Source organism: Dermacentor silvarum, chromosome 9 (genome assembly GCF_013339745.2).
Source record: "Dermacentor silvarum isolate Dsil-2018 chromosome 9, BIME_Dsil_1.4, whole genome shotgun sequence".
Taxonomy (NCBI): domain Eukaryota; kingdom Metazoa; phylum Arthropoda; class Arachnida; order Ixodida; family Ixodidae; genus Dermacentor; species Dermacentor silvarum.
In genome coordinates this window covers 144,176,717-144,192,212 of record NC_051162.1, presented here as the reverse complement: position 1 = coordinate 144,192,212, position 15,496 = coordinate 144,176,717, and the positions used below count along the sequence as shown (strand labels likewise).

The window sequence follows — 15,496 nt, the reverse complement described above, 5'->3', positions numbered from 1 at the left end:
CGAGGAGGCTACGTGCTTCTCATTGTTAGAAGGAGCGCCTTATCATCAATGATGTGGTTTGGATGTTTGTTTTTTGCTTGTTCTTTATTGAAAAGAATGCTGCGCTGAATGTCGTATGCGTGATGTCAAACAATGTATGCATATTGACACGTATGCATGTTTATCTTTCGCCGATGGCCGCTTTCCACCAGCTAACAAATGTTAAACGTTATCGCTCGGCGCAGGACGCGCCTGTATCGGAAGTTTCTAGAACGTTATCGATGCTTCTTTCCGTTGCCTGTTTTCACCGACGCTTATGTTATCTGATTGTATGAGCGACGCGAATTGTCTAGAACTTTCTGGAAGACACGCGCGTACCAGGGATTATTCTGGAACCTTCGATGAGTCAGGTATAAAAGCCGACGCGTTTCGCCGCTGATCAGATTTTCGACGACCGCCGACTGTGTTCGCCGCTTTCGTTGTGCTTTGAATGCAGCTTGCTTTTGTGGGCACAGGTTCGCCCAATAAAGAATCAGTTTCGTCATACAGTTTTACGACTGTTTACTTCAGCGTCATTACTACGTGACAATATTTTGCTTCAATCGCTGAAGGTTCTTGTTTGTTTTTTTTTTCGCAAAGACCACGCTGGGAAAAATCCTGATCAACTAAAGGCTAACTGCTTCGCTGTAAAATAAGCAGGAAAATATTTTTGCAGAGTGCTCCAATCAGCACTGAGTAAAGCGGGCAGCTTATAAGAAAGTGAAGAACACAATTACTGCCCTGTCAAACTCTTGAACCACCGCTTCAGCATATTGCAGTTTGTCTTGTCTGCTGCATATGTGAACTGTACGGGCTTTGTCTGTATTTTTCTGCTGTGCTTTTCCTTTTTATGCAGTTTCTCATTGCTTGAACAAATGTCGCTTGTTTCTTGAGTCGTTTTCTCTACTGTATTTCTATGTCTCTCAAATGGACTTTATGCTGGTATTGTGCAATAACTGCAAATGTGTTGAAATGCAAACTTTCTCTTTATAGTTCAAGATGACAAAGTTTAACGTGGTTAAGTCCATACGCATTTTACAGCAGTATTTTTTCGTTGAAATAACCTTGTTCTGGGTTTTGCTATCTGCTTTTCTACATTGCCTGTATTTTTTTTATTTTTGATAGAATAACAGTGCGGAATAAGTTGACATTTTGAAATTGCTGTCGCACAAAAGAAAGGTAAAATATGACACTTGAGTTTCACGTTCAAGTACTTTTGCTAACAGGTGAGTGCACCTTATATGAAGCAGTAAATTTCGGTGAACTGATATTCTTAGATTTGATAGTACGTTTTAAAAACATGGTTTCTAGCAACAAAGTGCGCGTAAATGTGGACCTACAGGATCTTGAAATAAATCTGTTTTTAGATAGTTCTTATGACATTTGAAAGTGAGAGAAGGGATGTCATTGCAATATTGCAAATTATGCTCGTTTCCTATATGAGCAGGAAGAGAAATCGGGAACGTATGTTCAAAATTAACAAGTTCTCTGTGTAACATCAAGGTCATAATTTGATTAAATATCAGCAGGTTTGTTTTGCTCCATGGAGAAAAACTATAGACGTAAGAACATGTACAAATTCAGTATTTGCAGGTCGGGTTGCGTTTCTCAGATGACAAAGGGACGCTCTCAAATTAAAAAAATAATGAACGCGAGTAATCATTTGGCTCCAACAGGTATGACTGAAACCAGCGAGTAGAATCCTCTCCATACGTACACCACAAAAGTTACCCCTGTGCTTTATGGTTGCAGAGACTGTGTTGGTTATCAGCTCCTGTATTACCTGCCACGTCTACTGCGGTGTCATTTTCACTTAAAGGGTCCACCTCGATTGGTGGATGAAGCCACTACATTAGTTATTCTCTGCTTGAAAACCTACTTTCAAGATATGAGTAAAGGAACGTTGTCAGACCGTTTCTCCGAATAGGCATTTTCTTGTTATAAAGCATCAGGCACTCTTTACTCGAAGTGCATAAGTGGAAAGAGCAGTGACGAGGATGAGGGGGAGGCGGCTCTTGGCATTTTAGTTTTTACTGCATCGTAGATACAACTGCAGCTATTGCGACGGTGCATTCTCGAGCGTTCTTGGTCTGAGAACGTAACCGGGTGTGTGTATTCCGTGAGGAGGCATTGTATGCTTTTGAGTGGCAGGTTGAATATGGCGATTGACACAGTACATTGTTTTATTCGAAAAATACATTGGAAGGCTGCGTCGTTGCGAAGTGATGTTCGCTAACTCCAGAGACAGCCACGTGTAACATAAAATGAGAAAGAAAAAAAACCGTGAGATAGAAACGATCGTTGCCTGCTAGACTCGATTGCTTCTCATTGTTTTTATGCGCCTAATCTAGGATGCCTTAATTTTCGGTTATTCTCGAGTTCAAGTGAAGCCTGTGGAGGCTTTTGTGGTTTTTCGCTTACAGTTTGCCAAAAGCACGGTTTGCGACAGCCATTGTTAATTACAACTCTTATGTAAGACTTTATTGAAAAATATAATTTATCAGGGTACGCCATTGAAGCATATAGTAGATGCCCTTTACATTAGCATTAGATTACGTAGCATTTTTAGTTGCGCAAACCTATGTATACACGCTATAATCAAGAGTTTGATGGCACCCCGTCAGGTGAAAGAGGAACATGGAACGTAAAAAGACAAAAACAAAGACAAATTTCGGGGCCCGTACGGGTCCCGAAGCATCATATTCTTTTTTATTATACTTTTTACATCCTTGCTGAGTGTTTGTGTTAGTTCGCCATAGATACGCTCTATCAGAATACCGTAATGGCATTTAATGAGCATCGTTTTACAGGACTGGGATTGACTACTATTATCGATGCGGCGTTGTGGAACAAGTCAGCGTTGATATCCTCAAGAGGTGAGCAATATCCGAGTCTGCCTTGAATCTGTGATTTGTAAGCTATCTCCTCTTGAGCTTAGCAGAGCCCCCTGCTAAGTGAGTGGGTACATACTATTCAAGAAACAGAAAAACGAGTGAATATAGACATGAGACATCGACGGGAGGGGCGCTTTGCATACTTGGCCTTATTCACGAAGGACCGCCACAACATTATGCACCACTCCAAGCCGTTGTTCAAATGAACTTTGTATGACGCAAACTTGTAAACAAAACTCTGTTAAAAGTAATATGGCATTCTCATAAATAAATCATGTCTCAGTTGACTTATGATAAACGTTTAAATTTTTGGCATCCCACATTTGCCATTATGGAGGTATACTTAATAGCAAATGTGGGGTGCCAAAAATTCCACTTGGAGCGCATTCTGAGGATGACACCACTTTCGAGACAAGCGTTTCTTACCGAAGGTTCCTAGGAAATGCATAGGTGTTCTAATAATTTTCGAGCTTGAATGCACAAGAATGCGTTTGTTAAAAAAGTTAATTGCACTACAGTGCATTTCTAACACATGTTTGACAACCCGTATTTCAAATCTGGCGCTCGTTTTAAAACTCGTTCCAAGCGAATGTGCCTTGCGAAACCACGGACTTTTGTTTACTGATGTTTTGTTGTTAATCAATTACGCATAATGATTTCCAGTGCAAGTTATGTCAGCCCCTTCAAGTAATTTAACTCAATAAGTGGATTTGTGCTACATGGCGCAGGCGATTTTTTACATTTCTGTCAACGTTAAAATAAAACACCGGGTATATAACAGAATAGAAGCGTGGGCCTAATATTGATACCCGCATAATGCCACATTTTATCAAACTTTTTCTTAGGCTTAAAATTAAGGAAATATGTTAAATGATAACTAGAATTTAAATAGTCTTGAGCCTGTCTTAGTGCTACATTTCGAAAACATTACGCTTCAAGCTTCGGCTGTAGGATACCGTGTTTAATTGAACCAGGTGCTTTGCAGAAGTATAGGAAAAGAGCAATTGTGAAAAATGGCTTTTCTGTTTTATGGATAATTATACATTTCGTTGGCATGAGTGACGTTTCGGTTGTCTTCTCCTTCAAAAATCTATGTGCTGCTCCCACAAGTCTGTGTCAGTTCCGACAAATTATCCTCTTAGCCAATCAACGAACGGTAAAGAAAATCGTTTTTTACCCAACCGAATATGCTTTTTAGTTGTAGAAAACTGCCCATCCCAACAGTTCCTAGTGAATAAACTACCAACCTAATGTTATGCAGTCAAAGAATAGGGCGCTCACTGCTAACACGGGACATCGTTTACGCTTATACTTTTCCTCGAAAAGAAATTAATTTAGTCGTACAAAAAGGGGGAGGGGGTAGGGGTATAAAATTTTGAAGATGTTGCTCAGTTTCCCTCACTGATAGGCACTGCGGTATAATTCTCTCATGCATTTACTCTACCCCTGCCATATTGAAGGTTGTTTTTCATTGCCAACAAGGTAGGTCTACGTCACTGCAAGGCAGGTGTACTTTACCAAATACGTAACTCCGCGTAGTTTATTTACTGCCTTTCCTTATTTTCAGCAATGAAGTCGTCCTCTTGCGAACCCATATATCCTACTATACCTTCGTGTGGAAGTGAACCGTACGTATTCCACTTTCGTTACAATCAGCGCACGACTCGATGCGAGGATTTCATAACCTGCGAATCAAGTACGGATGGATTCCCCTCTAGAGAAATCTGCCTGCTGACTTGCAACAGTAAGCAGTCTTGTATTTTCATTTACAACTGTTTGAAACATTAGAGCAAGATGTTTTGTTACCGCCGTGAAAAAAAATCGATTTTTGTCATGGTAAAAAAAAGTGCTTCTTGGCCACATGAACAGTTTCCTAGGTCAATACTCAGGCGTATACTTATAGTCTATGACAACCTTTGCAATATATACATTATTTAGGTGATATCACTTCTATTTCCCATCGCTGTTCTAATACCACTTGAACGACATTAAACAGCACGAAGCAAATTCCGCACGTGTAAAAGGAATCAATTTGTGAGTCATATCGCCGTTGTCCAAATAAAGCAGGTGACTCCTCAAAATACTGCAATACAATACGAAAAATCCGACTTGCACCAGTTTCTCATATGCATTCTCAAACTCTGCATGAAGGAACATTTTGATGCAGGGTTCTCCTGGGTTCGCAAGTGTTTACCACAAAGAACGCCCCCCCTCCCTTCCTGGAAATTCAACGTACATGAGCGAACATTTTTGAATGCACGTCTTAATTCATACATTCATGTCTTGAAAGTTTTGATGTTATCGATATTTTCTTTAAGCGAACGAACGTGGGTCTCTCACTCGCTAAGACAGCTGTATTGTCTTTCGCTAGTACACACCTGACGAATTTTAATCTTGAGACCTAAAAAATTTTCCTCTTGGAGGAGCAAATTTTGATGTCCGTGAAAGAGCATAAATTCATTTGAGTTATTCTCAACCCACAGTTGCCATGGGCTTGACGTACCCATGCATTTGAAGAACAAGTCAACACTGTTATAAACGTGCTTCGCTGACAGGCTGGCACATCATTGGGGGGGGGGGGGCGGGGGGGGGGGGGGTCAGTCGCTTGAATATATATTCCTAATCATGGCCTACGCAAAATGCCAGCTTGTAGCCAGGACACTATATCAATATTATAACGCCTATCCGCAGCTTGTTTGGCTGGCGACACTAATAAGTGACCCCAACCATAGCAGTCTTGCTGGGTCAACAGCCCACATAGCAGGCGGCACATTTTTACCGCGACCCATCTCATAGGTGACCCTCGAAGTAGGCAGGAGTATTTTGGTCTGGCGTCGTGTGTAGTTACAAGGCCGCCTATAGGGACATTCTCGATTCTTCAAAATTAAATTTAAATTGAAATAATTTTATTCTAATTAGTTTATATTTAAATTGCTTCAAATTTAAACCTGTTCCTCACGTAAGACAATGAATGGCTCATACTCCCGTAAACACGGCCTCCCCATTACGACGGAAGAAGAGAAGTGAAATGATGAGCGGTCACGGCGCCAGCTGTGGAAGAAGACGACGACGAACGCGGGAGCAGTGGCACGAGCACGTTCGCGCGGTTGCGCTGAGGGGTGCCAACGAGCCAGCTGTGGAAGACGACGACGACGCTCGAGCCATTGCTGATGATGATAGTTTCTGCGAATATACACGGACTTCCACACTAGACATGAACAAGCTTCGTTTGTAATAAAAATACGGTATGTATATTGTAAAGAACTGAATTTTTGGCAACTTCAACTTGTGCTTATTTTCCACAACAATCTTGAGCATCTTGCTCGTTACGAAGCATTTTGGAAACATGTCTTTGGTTCTCATCGTATTTTGCAGAGGCCCAAACATTCATGCAACATTCGTGCAAGTTCACTTTGATATCAAAGTATTAGAGCGAAACCTCTATCTACTACGCCATGTCCAGCAAGGTCATTCATCGCGTCGCAATGATCTTGAGCCGCCGGAGCGCGAGCCGCCGGAGCGCAGGTGTGGCAGGTGTGACGTCACGTCACGCGATCTGCTGGGGAGAGGCGTCACAGCTGCGCTCGCTCGGAGCCTCGCCGCTGCGGTAGCACGTGACTAGGCGATGGTTTAACGGCTGCTTCGCCAGCCCTTCGTCGCTCAGTTTCGCGGTGAATGTCGAGCCGGCTGGGCCGTCGGTGCGTGCGCTTAAGCGCAAGTGACAGGCTGAATCCAATCATCCAGTAGATATAGCTTGACGGTAGGCTGCGAAAGCTCGAGCAAAGGCAAAGTTGGCTGCTGAAACACCGCAGCAAAGGGAGGCCAGATTAGCACGTTATAGAGAAGCTTACCAAGCGCGGGAGCGTGCATTAATGAAACACTGTGTGCATATAGTCTGCAAAACCAAGCCAAACAGACATTTCGCTCGTGATAACTAGGTTTACAAGAGTTAAATCTCAGTCATTTTTTTTTATTTTTTAATACTCAGCCGGGCGTGAAAAGCCAGTATTCTCAATTATTGCAGTCAGGTCATGCTTCATGTAGTCTTTCTGCAAGCGCAGTAAACTGCTCTTGCTGCTTCCGCCCATGCAATTGTCGGCCAAGGTAGTGCACCTGCTGCTGTTCTAGCTGTCATTCTGAAGAGGAAGAAAAACGAAAGCAAAAGCAAGCTACAAATATTGTAACTGTTGTTATATGGTTTGACGTTTTAATCCGTGTGCACAATTGGTCACAAACACTAGGCTGCTGTTTGAATTGTTTGAATTGTTCATCACTTATAGGCTCATATTGTTTCAGTTAAGCGGTGTTCCTTAGCTTCTGTACGGAGATTTATATTTCTACAAATAACAAACAAGCAGCGCACAGATCAGCAAATGAATAGGAGATTCAAAAAGTGGTAAGCTAAGTGTAGAGTAATTCAATGCTAAACAATTCACCGCAGTTATGAGAAAAGTTCAATGTTTGCCCCCGGGTATATTTGTTTTTATCCAAAAAGTCCATCTTACGTACTCGTACTTCGGGTTAATCTGAAACCCACCGCTTGAGCTCCTGCAAAGACTGTAAAGTTTCGCATGGTCAGGTTGGCTCTGGCTCTTGAGTCAAAGTTGAAGTATGCATGGGACATGACGAAGAGACATAACGACACCTACTGAATGATCAAACGTAAAAAAACAATAAATATTACGGTAGATTATGGCAGTATAAGTCACATTAGAAGACTAGAGAAGCATTTAGGCAGCATGACCACATGGCTTCATAACCCAACCATTCATTCATCTAGACTGTGAAAGACGAAAAAGCGTCTAACACCAGATTTTCTTCTATTGGACATTGAGTCACATAAAGAAAAGTAAACCAGTTTTATTGCATTACGCCACAATACTCGTAGCTTAAGTTAACCAAGCCAAATGCGCAGATACACGTTCCCTTATTTTTCTTTCGTGGGCGCCGCGAAAAGGTCAGCAGCATATATGCCCGTAAACAGTACTAGTTCAAGGGCGCTATAACGTAAAATGATTTCAAACTGTTTTGATTCCAAACTCCTGATGTCAAATTTACGTGAGCACCGACGCAAGCATCGGTCGGTGACCCACAGCGTTGGCTGAACAACCTAATCAAACACTCTCCTCGTTTATAGGAGGTCACCTTTGTTCGCTTTCAAAACCAATAACATTGTCTACACTCAGCTGTTTTTCTTATCTAATTGGCTGACAAGAGTCGAGGAGCACGCTCTAGTGGAGAGGGTTTCGATGGGGCCGAGCCAGCACAGCGAAAATAGATAACCGCATGAAGAGGGTCGTGCCGGCTTCTCCAACTGGTCCGCTTCGCCTTACTTAGCTTGCGTTGGCTGGTCGAAAACCGCAGTGGCGTGCAACGGAAGGATAAGAATGCCACTAAAACGGATCCTCAGCAAGGAAGAGTTGGCAGAGCGATGTCGTATGCGTGCCGAAAGGGCTCGATAACGTTTTACTGCCACGCAAGAAGGTTTATCATGCGCAAATAAATACATGCTCACCGGCAGGTGCGAGTAGCGAGGGCCTGAGCGATGGACGGGCAGCCATCTTCTATTCCTTTCGGAACGGAGCAGTCTGTGGCTATTCAGAAAAAATTTCAGTTTTGTTCGGCATATTAGTGCATTTTTTTCGCCTACACGTCATTTTGAGGTGGTGAGTTTTCGCGGTTTTGTTAGGTTAGACAGGCGAAGTGGGCGTAGCCAGAAAATATTGGACCAACAGCAGAGGGCTCATGGTGAAAAGGCGTCGAATCAGGAATGATTATTTTTCTTTTGTGTGGTTTAATCATGGATAATCAGGTGTACACGTTCTATCAGATGGGGAGCTGATATAACGCATGATAGACAGGTGAAGTTGGGAGTGGCCCGAAAATGTTTTGACCAATCGTGGAGGCCGATTGCAGAAATTGGAATCAAAACAGTTTGGAATCATTTTACGGTATAGCGCCCCAATATGAAATAAGAAAACAGCTTGTCATATACTGTAGGTAATGGCGATGTTGTTGTTGTTTTTTTTTTTCTTTTGTTATCGTCACGGGGGTGTAATATATTTCACATATAATGCCTTTTCTCAACGTTTCCGATGTAGCAGAACATTTGACTTTGACGACACCATTGGGACCAGGGCTTGAGTAAACCGATGAAAAGAAATGAAATTGATGCGCATTCGTATTTGTTTCGTAGCAGTAAGGTACGTCGAGTATAGGACATCGATTTCATCCTATATCAAAGAACGTGACGCTGCGAATACAAAGACTATGAACGTATTTGTGAACGAAAAACCACTTACATTTTCGCGCATGGCGTGCTGGACTTGACCCATAAAGGCGCGCCAGCCTGCTTCAAACGTTGCGACTGGTTACATTGCTTGAGTGCCAGCGGCCTTCGTCTAACCACAGATCAACGGTATGTTCGAAGTTATGCTGTGCGCGAAACACCCCGTCAATATAAAGAGACGAAAAGATCTCCGTAATTGTGCCATCGAGCATAGGCGACAAGTGTTCACGCTGCGCGCTCCCGAAAAGGCGTCCTTCACGAGAATTTCTTCACTTCGCGAGAAACATCTCAACTGCACGTCTCCCCTACCCCTCACTTCTCTATTCACGCGCACAGAAGGTAAAGCTGCTCCAAATGAAGTTGCTTTCGAGATTCCCGCTGCTTCCCGTCCTCACATGCAAAGAAGGGCATGCTGGGCTGCTATGCTTCCGTCGGAGCCATAGTTTGCTTTAGAGGTGGGAGATGGAGCTTTCAGCGGCACGCTGTACGTTGCCTCAAGCGCACGAATGCAACACCATTACCGTTTCTACACTGCTACGGTGCGTGCGATCAGTTGTCGCAAATGCAACTGGGTGATCGCTAACGCAATGTCTTCACTTCATGCTGCAAAATGCAGAATAGTAGAGAGAATACGTGTGCAGTAGTTGGCTCGAGAAATAGCAACTGGCATAATAAAAATGGGATGAATCTGTGTGGCCAAGCTCACGGACCGCTGCTGTATACACAGGGGCTGCCTGTGTTGTTGGTCCTTCGCGACGCATGGATTTTCTCGCGGGTAAAAAAAAAGAAATTACTCAACTGCCAGCACAATAGCGCTATCCTCCAAAGAAAGAAATTCAACAGCGAAATTTTGGCAAGAGTGCACGACCCATTGTTACACAGTGACCAAGTGTGTAGTGCCGCTTCCCGGCATAGTAAGTTTCTCGCACATTACCTATACACACATTCTTCCCAACTCGCACTCAGACTTACGCCCACTACATCGCTAACGTATAAAAAACAAGTGGATGGGCTCACTCGTGAATCAATGCGCCAAAGCATGGGGGACATACTAAATATACCACGGGCATACGTATGTTTGAAGCTGACTGTTTCGTGACGGTGGACAGAGTAAGCGAGCTACCAGCGATAATACGTCGTCGCTAGAAGCTATTACGAAGCACAGAACATCTACATTCTAAGCCTTGTGCGCGGCAAGCCCAAATCTACCGCACATGAGCACACAAGCGAGGGATTACGCAGAAAATAAACCGGGGTATAGTAACCGCACCGAGGAGCCTTACTGAGTGAGAAACATGACAACCCGCTTGTTTAAAGTGAATGGCAAATAAAGAACAAATAGAACAAAAAATTGGCAGCACCCATCCCACGATAACTGTCGACGGTAATGAGTTTAGCGTTGAATGAATATAGCCACACAACGTATTGCCACCGTGGAAACCAGTTATGTGTGAGCTGTGCACTGCAGCATGCAGGACTCTTCGCGCTTCCTTAAGAAAAATTGGCGCCAATCTAGCGCCGCCGCCGCGAATCCTGCATGTGGCCCCCGCAATGTATGGCGCGCCGGTGCATGTGAACGGGCACCAGGCTCCTCTCTCGTTGATTCTTTGTGGACACGCTGTACAATCTAGTGGCGTTGCCGAGTAGTCCGCGCGTAGCCTCCGACATGAGAAGAGTGGCGCACCGGTGGTTGCAACGCTGATTATGTTTGCGTTGCTTGCCGCACACCCAGTGGCACAAACTCAGTAGGTATACGGTCGATTCGCCTGCTCCACCTGAACCAATTCACGTGCACCCTGCCATTCATTCGAGCTGTGCGGCAATGGCGCCCTCTGAACACACGCCGTTCGTTTCAAAAGGTGCAGGTTTGGTTCACGATTTGCTCCACCCTATAGCTACTGTCGGTGCCGACTTGTTACAGACGCACATGTGCCAAGGTCGATCCAAATGGTCGCGAAGCTTCGCGCCAAAAGCGGTTCAGAACGAATTGTCACCGACATCAGCAAGGGTGGTTATGGCAGCAGAGATTGAAGCGTGACTATGTTTGGAGGGAACAAGCATTGCGAAAGAAAAAAGTGTTTTTTTAATTAAAGTGATACACAGTTAGATTCATTCACCGAAAATAAAATTCCTAATCAATTTTGTATACGCATACCGAGAAAAGAACAGCTCTATTTTACTTGATTATTATCAATAAATACCTAATAAATACCTTTTTTCAGCGCCCACCGATAGCGGCGGGCGTAATCACTTGCAATTGGACAGAAAGGGACACTCGTAAAGTTCACCTGTTACAATACGCCCCCCTCACATGTTCTGTTGCTTTGCTTGTCGACCTTTGTCTGAATTTGGTGGCGCGTGTAGTTTCATTGTTTCCCTGTTCAGTCAAAAGTAGTGAGTTGCGACCGCCAGATAATTGTTCACTTTAGTTGTTTTCGTGGGACAGCGCTGGCCGACGGGCTTGGCGTCCGACAAAAGGACGAGCACTCTACGCCCAAAGCGTTCGTCGGCCTCCAAACAAAGTATGTTCTTCGCAAGGGTGGGGTTTGGGCATTCGTATGGCTGAACTTTTCCTCCATCGGTTTCCGCTATGAAAGCTCGAAACGCCCATCACGTCGAATGGCGGGGCAATTGAATATACAGTTGTAATGGAAGGCCCCTGAAAACAAACTTCGCGCCTTTGAGAACAAAATGACGTCACTTCTGTTTTTAAAGGATATGGAGTCACATTATTTTTTTCTTCCACCGGAAGTGTTCCCTCCTCACACAGATGGCGCTAAGCCCCATGAATCGCCCATGAACCGCCATGTTTTGAACGTATGGTCTTCTACGGAAGCTTCGCTACCAGGTGTATTTACCTTGCATGTGCCAAGCAGCGGCGCAGTAGGCTGCACAGCACACATGCGCAAGCGCCCTTAATTAAAGCCCCACTTAAGTACGTCTGCTGTGTCTACGCAAGCGCGGGTGCATTTACGTCTCAGAATCTGATCATACCATCAGTTCAGGACCTCTGTAAGTTACGCACTCCGTGCACATTACCTGCACGAAACATAACGCCTGCAACGCGTCCACAACTTGGCGTTCGTTTCGAGTGTCGCAATGTGACTGCACCGCCGAAATCGTGAGCTGCACAACTTCTGAACTTCGCGTGAGCCGCCGTGAACTGGTTCACAGTGGCGCATGCGAATCGAATGGACCAAGTGGCTTAATTTGGAGGGAGGTTCATTGAAGATCGGCACGTACCCAGTGCAATCACGGCACAGCTCGCTAAAGCCGTGGCGCGAAAGACGTTCATTGAAAAGGGGCACATACCCTGTGCGTTTCTGGCGGAGACTGATAAAGCGTCGGGTTGTGGTCATTGAGGAACCCTTGTGACGTAGGTTGTATGTTATATCTTAAGATGCACGATACATTCTTTCATGTATCGGAAATAGAGACACTGATCCACGTCTTGCCAGACCTATCGTGATGCATAAACAAGATATCCAAAGAGTATCTAAGATAGTATCTAAGATATACATGTATCTTCGATACTGCCAAGCACTGGGCACCACGGCTCGAAGAAACTCTTTGACGCCGACTTCGAGCACTGGGTACCTGTCACTCCGTCTCTGCTGGTCTTGAATGGCCCTCTTGACTGCCAACTTAGGTCAAAACGCCAGTAGGCATGGGCCACTCTTCAATTCCGAAATATTTTTTATCGAAACATGCAAAAAACTGTCACTACCGTCACTTCAAAGTGATAAAATATTTGAAGCAACATATGCGCAACAGTTTTTGGGTTGCATAAAACGTACCGCGGGTACGCCTGGCTCTTGTGCCCACCTAGGCGAAGATGTGCACCAACTCCTTCTCGAGTGCTCAGGATGCGAAACTGAAATGCTTACATTTGAGAGCAGATTTAGCGCTCGCCATTCATTTTTAGCGATGGCCATTCATTTTATTAAATACTGACCCCATGACCAACCGTTGCATTTGTCGCTTAAAAAGTTTTCTTAGCAGGTACTTATATCATCTTATTGTAATAAATTTTATAGTTCTTTGAAAGGCAAATGTGTGATTTAAGTAAAAGTTTCTTATGTCATCAAGCGATTACGCTTTATGTATGTGTGCGTATTTATGCACTTTGTGCATTCTTCTACAAAACAGTGCTCCTGTATGTGTTCTTGGACAACACGAAGTACTTGTATTTCCCTAAGCGGTTGTGCACGTTATTCTTCTATGGCTTCCTAGACTCATGTGCAAAACTTTGTGTTCGTGCTTTATGAATTTTCGACACATTTCGTGACTTTGCTTTCTTGCCAAACGAAGCAAACTAGTTGTCGCCAACTAAAGGAGGTAGCATCACCTGTTAGATTATGTCAATAAAGAAAATTGACCTTTCTGGTTTAGTGCCGCGGCAAGGAACCTAATGTGTTATATATATTGAATGTCATTATATACATAGCAAATAATTTTTTTTCGTATGACAGGAATATTAGTTGGTATTGCGAACTTTCTTTCGTCTTCGTTGTTTACTTTTCTTGCTTCGAAAAATTATAACTTGTTACTTGCTTTGGAAACGTCGTCCTCGATGTTTTACTGTAGGTGCGAGGAGGCTCTGTCTCTGATTCGATATCTTCTCGCAAAAACCATATTACACTTCTCTAATAAGCAATCTTTTTCTCCAAATCGAAAGCTAATATTAGACTTCGTAAACAATATTGTTTTTATCTTGCTCGTCGTTTTAAGTCCTAACAAATGCTTTTCATTTGATAAATAGCACATCGAACCTCCTCTTGCAGAGGAATCGACTTGTTTGAAGATAGGTTGGAGGCCAGGCGGAGGGATTAAACCGTGGTACCACTATGACTCTGAAGAGGATGATTGCATCGAAGAAACTGATTCATCTGCCTCTTCTTCAGATGTTTTCCCGGTACTAAACGTCTTCAGAAGTGCAAAAGAGTGCCGAGTAGAATGCATGCCCACTTATGACCAATGGGGCTAACAGGCACCAGTTTTCAATTCCTACGTAACACAGCACTGCTGTATAATATTATAATAATAACATTTATGTTTATGCTAGTGTTTGCCATTGTCAAGAAGCTTTCACTTGTTCGTGTAGCAGATACAGCCCCTTTTTTTATTAAAACACAGCTGCAAGTTTGCTCACGATAAATACTGCAATTTTAGGCACTGCTGTCCTTTTTGTGACACTTATTTTCCATGGTAAATGTTTTCTCAACATTCATTAAAAAAATGTCACAGTTTCGCCCTAAGGGCGAAGCAATGAATGCGATAGCAACACAGCAATGTCATACGAAGTAAGGTGAGCGGCCTTGGTAGCAATATGAATTGTAGTAAACATGAGCTCATTAAGTAAGCAGGTGTGCTGCGGCGTAAGTAGACCGACATGAAGAGAGACTCGATGACCACGAGAAGGCGCGTGTGAAACGGTGGTGTTGATGAGAAGCGCTTACCGTGGGCAGCGCGTGCGAAGGGACACACCTGTAGTGCTGCACTGCCGATCTGGGCAGCATTGCATGTGTAGCGTGCGTTGGAAAATGTGGCCCGGCTATTACTAACTGAATGAACAAGCGTGGTGTGAGCGCGCACAAACAAACATGAATAGATCACACTGAATGACTGCAGCCAACGACTGTCAAAACGCAGGCAGCGAGCGCATACGCCGCGCAGCGGGCGAAGGTACGTGCGGTCTATCGCTTCAACGGAAAGTGAGCGGCGAATGCACGGCGCATAAAGGTCAGAGCCGTGTGGAGATAAGAGACGGTGCGGTCGAACGAACGACGAGCGCGGTTGTTGGCAGCGTAGAAGTGCGCCCCCCCCCCCCCGCTCCCTCCGGCGCTGGCTTCCCGCTTCCTTGCTTGCGCGTGGGAGAGATAAGAGACTGTGCGGACGAGCGACGAGCGCGGTTGTTGGCAGAGAAGTGCCCCCCCCCCCCCCCTGCTCCCTCCGGCGCTGGCTTCCCGCTTCCTTGCTTGCGCGTGGGAGATTGAGTGCGTTCGCTCTCCGTGATAGCGCGCGTCCCCGCACGCTTCCGCTGGGGCATACGGCGCGCGGCGAAGATTTTATCTATACGGAACCTCACGGCGACGGCGACGGCGACGCCGACGGCAGAAATCCGGTTGAAGTGTCCATATAATTGCTATCGCAATAAAATAACGTTCTGGGTAGCTTTTATGGCAACTCTATCTTGTTTCCATTGATAATTGCCCACACCATCCAATGTACAAAAAGAAGTTATCAATATTTTTTTCGGTGAGAGAACAATCGCCAACAAATACGTGCCTTTCGT

General features: G+C 44.4%; 1 protein-coding gene across 1 annotated transcript; it reads left to right on the top strand.

Annotated features, from left to right (window-relative positions):
* The first annotated feature begins 1,105 nt into the window (after positions 1–1,105).
* LOC125940339 (uncharacterized) lies at positions 1,106–14,229 on the top strand. Its single transcript, XM_049656415.1, has 4 exons — positions 1,106–1,244; positions 2,829–2,894; positions 4,480–4,656; positions 13,986–14,229. Exons 1-4 carry the CDS (start codon positions 1,205–1,207, stop codon positions 14,186–14,188), a joined length of 486 nt encoding a protein of 161 aa, XP_049512372.1. The 5' UTR covers positions 1,106–1,204; the 3' UTR covers positions 14,189–14,229.
* Positions 14,230–15,496: the final 1,267 nt, after the last annotated feature.

Bases quoted from the DNA above. Each gene is read 5' to 3' on its own strand.
- LOC125940339 (XM_049656415.1), top strand. From the start codon at position 1,205: ATGACACTTGAGTTTCACGTTCAAGTACTTTTGCTAACAG. The intron at 1,245-2,828 runs GTGAGTGCACCT...ATCGTTTTACAG, and splicing joins TCAAGTACTTTTGCTAACAG to GACTGGGATTGACTACTATT. The intron at 4,657-13,985 runs GTAAGCAGTCTT...CTCCTCTTGCAG, and splicing joins CTGCCTGCTGACTTGCAACA to AGGAATCGACTTGTTTGAAG.